This window comes from Canis lupus, chromosome 33 (assembly GCF_011100685.1).
Source record: "Canis lupus familiaris isolate Mischka breed German Shepherd chromosome 33, alternate assembly UU_Cfam_GSD_1.0, whole genome shotgun sequence".
NCBI lineage: Eukaryota > Metazoa > Chordata > Mammalia > Carnivora > Canidae > Canis > Canis lupus.
In genome coordinates, this window is record NC_049254.1 from 29,109,950 (window position 1) to 29,124,872 (window position 14,923).

The 14,923-nt window shown below is 36.1% G+C and overlaps 1 protein-coding gene across 1 annotated transcript in view; it reads right to left on the bottom strand.

Annotated features, from left to right (window-relative positions):
* SNX4 (sorting nexin 4) overlaps positions 1-14,923 on the bottom strand; it is a 70,209-nt gene that overhangs the window by 2,102 nt on the left and 53,184 nt on the right. Inside the window, exons 9-13 of the mRNA XM_038583072.1 lie at positions 12,832-12,897; positions 9,279-9,368; positions 7,885-7,984; positions 5,527-5,672; positions 3,730-3,844 (exon numbers count right to left, since the gene is read on the bottom strand). Coding sequence (XP_038439000.1) covers positions 3,730-3,844; positions 5,527-5,672; positions 7,885-7,984; positions 9,279-9,368; positions 12,832-12,897 — 517 coding nt within the window. The remainder of the gene's footprint in view (positions 1-3,729; positions 3,845-5,526; positions 5,673-7,884; positions 7,985-9,278; positions 9,369-12,831; positions 12,898-14,923) is intronic.

Here is a 14,923-nt window from a genome sequence, read left to right on the forward strand (position 1 = left end):
TCAAATATTAGAAAAAAAATCAAGAATGTTTTTATTTTTTTCCTCCTGATGAAATACAAAAAGCAAATTTATAAATGTCTCAGACTGGCTCAAGTACTAATAGAGTATCCGTTGTCAGAAAGGATAAGAGATCTTATGCGCTGCCATAGGAAGACACCCACGAGACATCAAATGAGCAAACGAAAACAACACACTAGCACGTAACACAGTCCTGTTTCGGTGGGGAAGAGAAAAGTGTATATTTTCTAAACGATTGTGAATGTATAGAGGGGAAGAATTTTCACCTAATATGCTTTTGAATTTTTTAAATTTTTGCAATGAGAGTATGTTATTTTTGTGATAATTTTTCTGCTCTTTTCTTCTACTAATCTTGGGCTTTGTTCTTTCTCTAGTCCCTTTTGATGTAGTTAGATTGTTTGAGATTTTTCTTGTTTCTTGAGGTCGGCGTCTAACACCATAAATTTCCTTCTTTGTTTTTTTTTTTTTTTTTTTTTAATTTCCTTCTTTGAACTGCTTTCACTGTGTCTCAGATTTTGGACCACTGTACTTTCCTTTTCATTTGTTTCCATGTATTTTTTAATTAACTCTGTGATTTCTTCACTGACTCACTGGAGGTTTGGTGACATGCTGTTTAGCCTCCACCTATTTTGTGTTTTTCCAGTTTTCTTCTTGTGATTGATTTCTCGTTTCACACAATTGTGGTCAGAAAAAAATGGTATCATTTCAGTCTTCTTAAGTTTTATTGTGCTTATTTTGCGGCCTAATGTGTGATCAATCTATCCTGGAGAATGTTCCATGTGCACTTGGAAAGAATGTGTATTCTGTTGTTTTTAGATGGAATGTTCTATATATATCTGGGGCCAATGTGTCACTCAAAGATACTGTTTCCTTAATTTTCTGCCTCAATGACCTATCCTTTGATTAAGTGGGGTGTTAAAATCTCCTACTACTATTGTATTACCATCAATTTCTCCTTTTACGTCTGTTAATATTTACTTTATGTATTTCAGTGTTCCAGTGTTGGGTAAATACTTAAAATTGTTATTTCCTCTTGTTGGATTGACCCCTTTAACATGATATAGTGTTCTTTTTTGATATAAGTACTGCTACCCTGAGTTTTCTTCCCATTTCCACAGAATATCTTTTTCCATGTGATAATTTTTAAAATTTAAAAAGATAAAATAGCTTAAAAATCAATCAAGTATTTCTTAAAAGCCTCAGTCCTCCTTGATTTAACAAATTAGAAAATCACTATCAAAAAGGTTGATGAAAATAACTTAGAAGTGATCCTGACTTTTAAGTGCTGATAATAATACTTTTTATATAAAATATGTTTTGGTTTACTACTACTACAATACAGCCATTTGATTATATTCAATTACCACTTTGGATAGCTGACATTATAACAAAGTATGGCATATTTTAAAAGTTAATATACAAGTAAAATAAACAGAATATAGATACCCACATTATTCTGAGAAAAACTAATAATCTTATCTTCTTGTACTTAATTTTAAGTTTCTAAAAAATAATAAAAAAAAGAATACTGCAGATTTTCAAATATAAAAATCTTTTCAACTTAAGGAAAAGAATAAACATGATGAAACTTTATAGTATTGTTCTTGGGAAATAAGGTATACACATTTTTCTAATCTCATGTGAGTGAAGTATGGTTTACCATGGTTATCTTAGGACACGAGGAGACAAACAAGACATCCAACAGTATATCCAAATACACCTACAACGGTATTTTTTTATTCAGAAATCAATTTCTAGCACTCTCAACCATCCTACCCTAAGTAAAGTGGGGAGAATAGTTCTTTGAGCCACTACATTCTACTTTGGAAAAGCAGCAAACAGAAGATCACAAGGGACTTAGATCACAAGACTCTTATATAAGAGTCTTTTATAAAAACAAAATAAAAACAACTCTAAAAAAAACTTGTCTTATCTGATCTTTTAGACCTCCTGAGATTAAAAAAGGCAGGTTAGAAAAAAAAGACAAAATGTGGAGCAATCTGTGAATCAGGGAGGCAGCAGGAGTTGGCAGGAAGACAGTAACAGATAAAAACATTATCAAGTTGCGGGGCTCTGGGTGGCTCAGTCGGTTAGGCGTCCGACACTTGATTCTGCCTCAGGTCATGATCTCGGGTAGTGAGATTGAGCCCCACGTCGGGCTCAGCACTGAGCATGCTGTCTGCTTAAGATTCCCTCCTCCCCTGTGCTCTCTCTCCCTCTCCAAAGAAAAAATATGGGGGCACTTGGGTGGCACAGTTAAGCATCCAACTCTTGACTTTGGCTCAGTTCATGATGTCAGGGTCATGGGATCAAGTCGCATGTCAGGCTCTGTGCTCAGCGTGGAGTTGGCCTGGGATTCTCTCTCCCCCTCTGCTTTTCCCCTCCCTGCTTGCACACTCACTCGATCTCTCAAATAAATAAGTAAATAAAATCTTTAAAAAAAAAAAAACACTATTAAGCTGTTACAATTATACTCACCTGTCAGCACGTACAGACGGATCAGTCATGATTTTAACTTCTCTTAACTAACTCCAAAGATCCACTATGTGAAATAACTTAAACACTTTAACTGAGGCATAAATATGAATTTGCTCAACACAAAAGGAGCCCACATGACCTAGAGTCTAGTATTTACATCTTAAAATATCTTTGTTCGATATGCTATTGCTGGTGATACCAAGTGGAAAGGGCTAGTAGGGAAGTGATGGTGCCTAACCAGTAAACACACATTTTGGTTGAATTAAATCACAGATTGTTTATAGGAGTATGATTTTTCCCTCTAAGAAGGTCTTCATAACTGAAAGAAATAATCTTGCTATATATGATTTACTGAGATAATGCATGTTAAATCTCTTGGTAAGTTGTGAAGTGCTAGACGTATGTAAAGCACTGGTACTAACGAACAGACACATACAGGCAGATCGTGGGCATAAAAAAGGAATTAGAAAAAGATTTAATTATCGATTGATTGATTGGTTCATCAGAGAGGGAGAGAGAGCAAGAGCGAGAGTGCACGCGCGCACACAAAGGGGGGAGGCAGAGGAAGAGGGAGAAGCAGACTCCCTATTGAGCAGGGAACCTGCCTCAGGACTCGATCCCAAAACCCCAGGGATCATGACAACCTAAGCTGAAGGCAGACACTTAACTGAATGAGCCACGTAGGGGCCCCAAGAAGGAATGTTTTATATTTTGTTCTTACATCAGCATTTTAAAGATTTCAGCATTATCAAAACACATATTGAAACAGGATAAGCCTCCATGTTCTTATCATCTACTACGGATATCAGTCATATGAAAAAGACTTACGATGGCAACAAACCATATCATAACCACATTTTCCCCCAAACAACGTTTAAGGTATTTTCCAATCAAAGTACTACATATCACTGTTAGGACAGTATCTTATGCCCCGTCCAAGAACATCATATAATTTAAGTAATGTTGTTGGTATGTATTTTCAAATACAAGATACAATAAACAGGGCATACAAATTTGGAACGTTAGGTGAATGAAGACTCAGTAATTAACATTCTGGTTGTAATATTCTTTCAAAGTTAAGAAACCAGAAAATATTCCAAAGGATGGGGGAGAATTTTTTTTTTCTTTTGAGAATGGGTTCTAAAACAAAAATAAACACCCTGGTTCAAATAAGAGAAATTAGTTTTAAAGGAATTTGTAAGCACTTTTGAATATACTTGTACCTTCACGTACCTTTTTGCACATACTGATCTGCATGACTGCATAGCTTATGAGGGCTTCCTTTAAATCATGGTTCTTTTGTTCTTTGAAGCGTTCAATATCAGCCCAAGCATTTTTCACAAATTCTCTGAAATAAAATGCATAATTACTATTACTCTTATTCAAATTAAGAGGACTATATATTATAAATTCTAATAACCAGTTCTCATTTGCATTGGCTTTTATTTATCTATATGAAGGAAAAAGCTATCGTTTGTATAAGATAGTTCTATTTTTCCCTTGCTAACAATTATACCACAAGAAGAAGCAGAGAGACAGTCATATATTCATCTACATTTTAATAATCAATATTTTTGCCACAAGAATCCCGGCTTCAAATTATTCCTATAAAACAGCTGTCGATGGCTCTCTGAACCGGCTCACAAGCCCAACAGATGCCATGTGAAGTTGCCTTCCAAGGGTCACTGGAAAATATACTTTTTGACAACACGGATTATGTATCACAATTATTATACATCCGCTTTAAATGATAACTAGAGCTTTAAAAATTGTGAGAGGCATTTGTCTTTTTAATTTCATTCATAAAAGTTTACTTCTACTTATTTGTTGCCAGCAGTTCTAAAACTTAACAAAATTCCTCAAAACCAGTGAAACATTCTTGGTCTGCCTTGACCTACTCATTATCAGATAAAAAAACAACAATAAGAAAAATAAGCCAAACAGTAAATTTCTAAATTCAGAAATGTTTATGGAACAATTACATGCCAAGCCCAATGCAAGATGTTGAAACATAAAGATGAAAAGACACAGCACTGACTTGGAAGGGCTCTTGGGTTAGCCAGGGACAGTCACAGAGAACAAGCCACCACCCACAACAAAACTACCCCATGCTCTTGTAGCATGAATCAAGTGCAAGGCTAGGAGTAAGCCTCACAGAGGAAGTAGCACAAGAGCTGGGCAATGAAGAATGATCAGGCTTTCGTTAGGTGATGGAGAAGAAAGGACGAAGGGAATGTGCAAAGGACAGAAATCAGGAGAAGCGCAGGAAAATAGTATTATAAAGTTGAAATTCTTTCTTCTTACTCTTCCCCCCCATACAAAAACTGTTTTTATATAACATGATTTTTAATAATTGAAATTTCTTAGGATTCAATCACTATATTTATTTTATTTTGTTTTTTTAAGATTTTATTATAATAATTTATTAATAAATAAATAATTAATTATATTCACGAGAAACACAGACAGAGAGAGGCAGAGACACAGGCAGAGGGAGAAGCAGGCTCCATGCAGGGAGCCCGACGTGGGACTCAATCCCGGGACTCCAGGATCACACCCTGGGCTGAACGCAGATGCTCAACCGCTGAGCCACCCGGGCTGCCCGACTATATTTTATTTTAAAAACTGACTGATTGAGAGAGAGAGAGAGACTCAGAAGCAGAATCTGCACTCAGTGCAGAGTCTGATGGTGCTCAATCCCACAACCACAATATCATGACCTGAGATGAAACCACGAGTCTGATGTTTAACTGCATCACTTAGATGTCCCTCAATCACTATGTTTTAGAAGAACCAACAGAGGGGCTCCAGGCTGGCTTAGTCAGTGGAGCCTGTGACTTTTGATACCACGGATTTAAGTTCGGGCCCCACACTGGGCGTAGGGATTCCTTAAAAATAAAACCTTAAAAAAAAGCCCTAGGAGAATAGGCTATAATGCAAAAATGTTAATGAAGATGGGAAATGGTATTAAAAAACAATCTGCCATGTAGTACATATGTGTAGCTTTGTTCAACATCTCAGCATTTTTACCTGCCTTCCAGATTTTTAGACTTTAACTGCTGTTCTCCTTCATTTATTTGTTCTTCTAGCACCTTTATTCTGGCTTCTCTCTGCTCTGGAGTTTCTTGACCAAAGAGCTTAGTGGTCATTCCCTTCAGAGAAAATGTTCTCACAGTCTAAAAAGGAAACAGAAACAGGTGAGTGGATAAATAAAATACGGCACATACATACAAAGAAATATTATTCAGCCTGAAAAAGGAGGAGCATTCTGACACAAGCCACAAGGATGAACCTGAGAACATTATACTAAGTGGAAATACGAAAGTCACAAAAAAACAAATATGATATGATTCTACTTAATTTACGCTTTCTCAAGTCAGAAAGACAGAAAGTAGAATGGTGATTGACAAGGGCTGGAGGGAAGGGACATAGCTGACATCTAATGGTACAGTTTCCGTTTTCAAGATGAAGAGAGTTCTGTAGGTTGGTCGCACAACAACATGAATGTATGTACTACTGAACTGTACCCTTCAAAATGGTTAAGATGACCTTTAGTATAACCATTCATTAACCTACGCCCTCAAAAAATTGCTCTTAATTTATATCAATGTAAATTCAATAGCTATACTAAATTTTTTCCCACTATTTTGTAAGTCTGAAATCGTAAGAGCAAAGATTATTTTTTAAACAGAAAAGTAGGAACACCTGGCTGGGTCAGTTGGTAGAGCATGTGACTTGATCTCGAGGTTGTGAATTTGGACCCTGCAATGGGTGTAGAAATTACTTAAAATCAACATAGATGGATAGATACATATATTCATAAACAGAAGAAGGAAAAGAAAAAAACAGGTTAAAAAATGGTTAAGATGACCAATTTTGTTATGTATATTTAAACCACGATTAAACTTTTTTTTTTTTTAAGGTAACAGAAAACTTTTGCCATTTCCCCCCTACCTCAGATAGAAGCATTGTAAGTCTTAAAACCAGGGGGCTCCTAAAAATGATTACTAACACTGGAATAATATAGAATAGTCAAAAAGAAAAAAGAAATTCTAACCAAACTTCTTAACCAAATGGAAAACTTCTGGGTGAAGTTATTAGGCAAGTTATTTCTTTAGAGGTCATATTTTTTTAAATTTCTCTACAACATTAAAAATAGGTAAAATTCGGGATCCCTGGGTGGCGCAGCGGTTTGGCGCCTGCCTTTGGCCCAGGGCGCGATCCTGGAGACCCGGGATCGAATCCCACATCAGGCTCCCGGTGCATGGAGCCTGCTTCTCCCTCTGCCTATGTCTCTGCCTCTCTCTCTTTCTTTCTCTGTGACTATCATAAATAAATAAAAATAAAAAAAAAAATAGGTAAAATTCAACAGGTCACAAAGGAAATAGACCAAACTAAAATAAACAAAAAAACATTAAAATCTGCATAACACACACTGAAATTTGAGTATCGTTCAATAAAATAGGATGCTTTCCCTTGGAAGGAAGCCTCCAGCATCACTGCCTTACACTTCCTCACTCTCTAGAGTTTACTGAGAGAAACATTTTTCCCTTCACATGTAGGAGTACAGAACCATGCTCTTTGAAAATGGCCTGGAAATTTCCCGAGCTCTAAAAATAAATCAAGCCTAGTGCATACATGTTTTGTGGTCAATGGTCTTTTCCCACATGTATCTGTGACTTTTTAGGCATACCAAAATACTTGTTAACTATGAAGTGACTGATAAATGGTGGCACTGTCACTATTTCATTATTTCCAGATTGTATATTCTTAATATAATAGCTACTTTATTCCAATAAAATGGTTGGACAGTAGAAAGCTGATTATAAAAACAATCTAAGGTTCATACCATAAGATACAGAATTTTCTTCGCAAGGATTCACGGTACACCAAAAGCTCCTTCTTAGGAGAGTTGCACTGATTCTAACTGGGTAAGGCTTTTCAAAGTAAGCCAAAATTTTCATCATATACTTTGTAAAATTAAACCTGACAAAGGTCATTATTTCAATCACAAAGAATGTTTTTTCATCTGGACTTAACATAAATGAAAAGACATTTACTACATAGAGCAATGTTGGCAGAATTGTTTTGCTTTAAGATTTTATTTTTAAGTAATCTGTACACCCCATGTGGGGCTCAAACTCACAACCCCAAAGTCGAGTCACAAGTACCACCAACTGAGCCAGCCAGGTGCCTCGGTAGAATTTCTTCCAATGCTATATAATACAATGTTTACTGGCCTATGTATTTATATAAAGATCACAACCCAAAGAATTATAAATTATTACCCTATAAAAGCTACAGACATCTTGAGTATTACAGCTGCAACTCACTCCTTGTATGGCTTGCTGCAATGATATGCACTGAGACCTAAATGGAAACACTCACCCCTGTTGCCAGTTCCTCACATTGCTGCTTTTTGGATGCTAAGTCCTGAGCAGCCATCTCCAAGTCATACTGCATAAGCTCATGTTTCCTGCATACAGCCCTAGGATGAAAAAAAAGTGCTACCATTTAATTTTTGTGGTTTCTCTTTTAACATATTAAAAAAAAAATTTAGGGATAGAGGGGTAGGATTCACAATGTCTTAACAGGCTGAGAACTTGTGCACACAGGATTTTCAGGTTTAAAATGGAGTAGCCCAATATAAAAATTAAATCTAGCATGATGCCTGGGTGGCTCAATGGTTGAGGGTCTGCCTTCGGCCCAGGGCATGATCCTGGAGACCCGGGATCAAGTCCCACGTCAGGCTCCCTGCATGGAGCCTGCTTCTCCCTCTGCCTGTGTCTGTGCGTGTGTGTGTGTGTGTGTGTGTCTCATGCATAAATAAATAAAATCTTTAAGAAAAAGAACTATATAGAATCCACTGTATTCAGCAACTTTCTTTTGCTTGGTAACTTGAAAATACCTTGGTGAAACTCCTGACTACTCAGAGAATGAACAAGGCTAACAATGTGTGGATGTTTTTACACCAGTTACTAAACAGCTAAAGGAAAACAGGTACTCTGCTGTACTAACAGAATTCTTACATTGCTTTTAAAAGTGACAGGAAAATAACCAAAGTGGCTGTGACCAAAAGCCATCTATTCCAAGAAAATTATTCATTTTTCAAAATTGGGCAGAAAAAGTATACTAATTTCTTCTTAAATAGAACTGTGTACCAGAGAATGTTTGGCTCCGTAGGAGATACCATAAAAAGAGAAGACAAAGTGCTGATATTAAGAACGAATACAACCTTAAGAGGATAAGCAGATGTGGAAAAAACCACAGAATAAAAATGGCAACATATTGCCTAGTGACAGGGCTACATACACTCAATCTGTATTTTGCAATCAATCTTCAAACTTAAAAAAGTAGAAAGAACAACATACAGATAGACCTGGAGACTGACGAGTTTTATCAAAATTATGTTTCAAGAACAGGGCTTGTCTTTTTTTTTTGTTTTTTTTTTAAGATCTTATTTATTTATTAGAGAGACAGAGAGAGAGAACAAGCAGAGGGAGAAGCAGGGGGAGAGGGAAAGACAGACACCCCATTGAGCTTGAAGGAGGGAGGCTCAATCCCAGAACCCCAAGATCATGACCACCCAGATGCCCCAAACAGGGTTTGCTTTAAATATCTATGCTTAGCACTCTGCAATACAGAGGAATACAATGAGACCTCATTCAATACCTGGGGGGTGAATTCACTCAAAAACCACCTTACTATCTTTACTTTCTGGAAATGTATGAAGAGAGTGGTGACCAGCCACAGGGCTGCATCTGAACATTTACTATACTTACCGCAATGCTTCTGCATAAAACAGATACTCCTTTAACTGATCTGCATAATGTTCTTCATCTTCCAAAATATCATCTATAGAAGATGCATACCTATTTAAAAAACGATGCACACAAACTTTTATCACAATACAAAGTATTAATGATCAGAAGAAGTGCTATTCAAAGTGTGGTCCACAGACCATTTGCTACCCATCAGTAACAAAAGTAAGTACACAAAGTGAGAATAGCATTCAGAAATATTCATGGCAATGTTTAATTACCATAAAAATTTTACTGAATTTTACCAAAATGTTTTAATCAGCAATGGCTTGGAAATAAAAAACAAACAAAAAAAGGTCCTTCTTACAGGCAGCTTAAGAAGCACCATAAGACTATACTATCTTTTGTTCAAAGGTATTTTATGAAAGGGCTACAAAACCTGTAGAAAAAATAAGAGTTTAGGATAATTGGTGCTCAAATGTTCCTGGCAGCAACTATATACAGTAATGCCAAAAGCTACAAAAAGGAAAAATAGAGTAAAGAAGATTACAAAAAACTTGAGTAGTCTTATTTTATACTAATTTCCAATAGCAACTTCTGTTTTGACACAGACAAACCCCTCTTTATCATCCCATTCTCGTTCCTGGACTTGACTGAGTTCTTCCTTGTACAGAAAAGTGCAACTCTCCACCCTGCTTCTCCAAATCTTACAAGGACATATCTCAGCACCTCTAGGAAATCTTCCCAGACTACTTAAGTCCTTAGTCATCACTCCACTTTTAATCTTTTATTTTTTAAAGATAGTTTATTTATTTGAGAGAGAAAGAGAGAGCACACACACTCCCATGAGTGGGGGTGAGGGACAGAGGGAAAGGAAGAAGCAGACTCCTTGCTGTGCAGGGAGGGCTCAGGTCTCGATCCCAGGATCATGACCTGAGCCAGAGTCAGCCACTTAACCAACTGAGCTACCAAGGTGCCCCCCACCTTCCGATCTTTTATCAACAATTCAGAACCTAAATTTTATCACATGTCTCATGAGTTAGTTTTATTTCTTCAATCATATTATAAATTCCTTAAGGACATGGGTTATACCATGTACTACTTCTGTATGATATAATAGGCAACTTTTTTTTTTTTTCCAAATTAATTCTGATTTGTTAGCATGGGAAGAAAAGAAAAATATACCCTATGTCTCCACACCTGCTTCATCTTCTCTAACACTAACTCCCCAGGAGTTCTTTTTTTTTAAAAAATATTTTATTTATTTATTCATGAGAGATACAGAGAGAGGGAGAGGCAGAGACACAGGCAGAGGGAGAAGCAGGCTCCATGCAGGGAGCCCAATATGGGACTCGTCTCCAGGATCACACCTCAGGCTGCAGGCGGCGCTAAGCCGCTGCGCCACCGGGGCCGCCCTCCCCAGGAGTTCTTATCTTTTGATAAGCAAAATGTTTAATTTTGATAAAGAACAATTTATCACTTAAAATTTTTTTTCTTTTCATGTTCTCTTTAAGAAATCTTTACTAATTTGAAGGTTGCAACAACATTCTCATGTATTTTCTATTAAAAGCTATACTTTTAGCTTTTATACTTATGTATGTGATTCAAATTGCATTAGTTTTTTTTTTAAGATTTTATTTTTATTTATTTGACACAGAGAGAAAGAGCGAGCACACAGTAGGTGGAACGACAGAGAAAGAGAGAGGGAGGGAGAAGCGGGCTCTATAAGCAGAAAGCCCAGTGCAGGGACAGATCCCAGGATCCCGGGATCATGACCTGAACCAAAGGCAGGCACTTAACAGACTAAGCCACCCAGGTGTCCCTAAATTGCATTAGTTTTTAGTAACATATGAGATATAGCTCTAGGCTAACTTTTTTTTTCCCATGTAGATAATTCCAGAACCCATTTCTTAAAATGCACTATTTAAAAAAAATTTTTTATTTATTTATTTATTTGAGAGAGAAAGAGAGGAGAGAGTATGAGCAAGAGGAAGACAGAGAAGCAGGCTCCCCACTGAGCAGGGAGCGCGATGCAGAGCTCAATCCCAGGACCCTGGGATCATGACATAAGCCAAAGGCAGACACTTAACTGGACTGAGCCACCCAGGCACCCCGAAATGTACTATTTAAATGCCAGTCTATTTTGGGACTTTATTCTGTTCCATTGATCTGCTTCCCTTTATGTCAATACCTATCTTGATAATTGTATCTTTATAGTAAGTCTTGAAATCAGGTAAGATATTCCAGGTTTGTTCTTCTTCAAGACTATTTTGGCTACTCTAAGTCCTTTAAATTTCCACGTAAGTTTTAGAATTAGTATACCAATTTCCATTAAAAAGTTATCAGAATTTTGATTGGGACTGCAGTTTGGGAAGAATGGACATATTAACACTACTGAGTCTTCCAACCCATGAACACATATATTTATTCTCTTCATTTATTTAGGTCTTTAAAACTTTCTCTCAGTAGCAGTTTTTTTTTAAAGATTTATTTTTTCATGAGAGACAGAGATAGTGGCAGCGACAGAGGGAGAAGCAGGCTCCATGCAGGGAGCCCGATGTTATTTATATATTAAGTCTTCAGTGTAGAGGTGTAGAGGTATTTCACATCTTTCATGAAATTAATCCGTAATATTTTGTTTTGATGCTATTATAAAAAGTATTGTTTCCCAATTTTTATTTTCCAATTATTGTTGCTAGTATATAAAAACTTGTTTTTATATATTGATCTTGTATTCCGCATCCCTGTTAAATTCAGTTGTTAGGGGCAGTCTGGGTGGCTCAGCGGTTTAAGCACCTGCCTTCGGCCTGGGGCATGATCCTGGAGACCTGGGATCGAGTCCCACGTCGGGCTCTCTGCGTGGAGCCTGCTTCTCCCTCTGCCTGTGTCTCTGCCTCTCTCTCTCTCTCTCTCTCTGTGTCTATCATAAATAAATAAATAAAATCTTAAAAAAAATAATTCAGTTGTTAGTTCTATAATATTTTTGGCTGATTCTTTATGATTTTCCATGTAAAAGATCCTGTTAACTATAAGAAAAAAAGATACTTTTAATTCTTCCTAAATTTATGCCTCTTATTTGATTTTCTTGCCTCTTTCTTGCCTGACTAGGACCTCCAGTACAATGTTTACTAGCAGTGGTAAGAGCAGACAACCTTGTCTTACTCCTTGATCTTAGGAAAAAGCATCAGTATTTCACTATTAAGTACAATATTATCTATAAGTTTTCAAAATTTCACTATTAGGTACAATAGTAGCTTTAAGTTTTAAACTGAAGAAATTCCTTTTATTCCTAGTTTGATGAGAATTTTTATTATGAGTGGATGTTCAAATGTTTTTCTACATGTATTGAAATAAATATGCATGTTTTCTTCTTTATTCTACTAATATATGAATCGGACTGATTTTTGAATGTTTTAAATTAACTTTGCATTCCTGAAATAAACTTGTGTAAGTCAGATCTGGATACATAGCGTATAATGTAAAAGTCAGCGAACTTGATAAAAACAAAAGAATCACTAACATTTCACCACTAAACTTTACCTTCGGTTTTACCTTAAATGCTCTAGGTACTTACACATCCATATGGTGACCAGCACTCTGCAGTCCATCCCCCATTTCTTTTTCTATGGCACTCCACTCACTAGGGGAAAAAAAGATAAAACCAAACAAACCATGAATTAGATATGGAATATTATTAAATGGAATATTTCATAAGGTTTTTTCTTTCTAGCTAGCTTTTAGACAATATTGGATTTGGATTTATTTTCTGTGACCCAAATATGTTGCTTTCCCCTTAAGTCTAACAACTAAATGCAGGTGAAAGCTTTAAATTGTTAGTTCAAAAACTGCTATCTGCTGCTGCTAAGTGCAAAGTATCACACAAAAACAGCTTCTGCTTATAGACAACTTTCTCAGCTAGGGTGCCTGTTTAAGTCAATTGTAGAGTTTAAGAAACTATGCATGCTAATCTTGCTCTTGATCTACTTAATCAGAATCTCTGGGGGTATGTATACTTTCTAAAGTTCCATGGATGATTCTGATGAATGCATTTCAGCTAACAACAACAAAAAAAAAATTGTCCAGAAACATTAGATACGCAGTAAAGCTTCAGTAGTTGCACTAAAATTGATGAGAAAGTCTACTAAAACCACAGATCATTTTGTTGTCATTTCTTTAAGATTTTATTTATTTATTCCTGAGAGACAGAGACAGAGACAGAGAGAGAGAGAGAGAGAGAGAGAGAGGCGCAGAGACACAGGCAGAAGGAGAAACAGGTTTCATGCAGGGAGCCTGACGCAGGACTTGATCCCGGGTCTCCAGGATCATGCCCTGGGCCAAAGGCAGGCTCTAAACCGCTGAGCCACCCAGGGAATCCCAAGATTTTTTTTTTTTTTTTTAATTTTTAAGTAATCTCTATACCAAACGTGGGGTTTGAACTCACAACCAACCCCAAGATCAAGAGTCACATGTTCTAGCAACAGAGCCAGCCAGGCACCTCTTGTTGTTATTTCTATGGAATGCTTCTCATAGAAATTCTTTTTGGGGAGTTAATTATGTATATTATAGTAAACTAAAAAAAATAAATCTGTATCCCATATCCCAAGAAGTTACATAATTTGATATATTTCCTTACAGTCTTTTTATTTACTCATTTTAATTGGCTGAGATCATATGATATGCAATTTTGTATCATGCTTTTTTCTATTCAGTGTTTTCCCATATTATTAAAACAATTTATTCTAACATTGTTTCATATGGCAACTCAATTTTTTAAAACCATTTCCTAGTATTGCAATTATTTGTAATTTTCCTCCTACCTAAAAATTACATAAGCCTCTTCAATTGTACCATATCAAAGAAAAAAATTTAAACACTATTTTGTTAACATGTAGTGTTTAAACACATTTTTGTTGCTGAAATACCAGATTATATACTTAGTGTTAGAATGCAGAAAATCTCACATGATTTTTAGTACTGTCAAAGCAAAACAAACATAAATCACCTATGCACAATATTATGGTTATGATTAAATAACAAAACAGGTAAGGCTCCCTCTAATAATGTTCTTTCCTTATATGTTTGTAACTATTCTCAAGACAGTAATAGCAACCTTTTTTTTTTTTTTTTTTTTTTACTAAAGCCACATTTATAATGCTTACAGGACAACTCTGTTTTTATATACCTCTGTCATCTCAAATTCAATATATCCGAAGCCCTGTTATTCACATGAAAAAGGAGCCTATTCGTTTTGGCAGATGACAAATATAACTAGCCAAATATGAAATGCAGCACAGTAACTGTAGGTTATATGTAAGATTCTCTCTCTCCCTCTTGCTCTGTCCCTTTCCCTGTCCCTACCTCCCTCTAAAAAAAGAGAAAATAAAAAAGAACTAAGAATAGTCCAGATCAAATGTCTACTGGATATCCCACAAGTACTTCATTCATCTAATTAATCTTTGAACACCTTACTATGCACAACCAACTCAAGGCCAACATAATCAAATTTAATTCCTTTGTTTACCAAACAAGACTAAAAACTAGTTCAAGGAAGACAGAACTTACACTTTATCACATATGTATGCCTAGTAATTTATACCTAATAAATACATATTTACAGCTTGTAGGTAAAATGAAAACAATAAGTGAATTAACAAATGTGAAGAGGG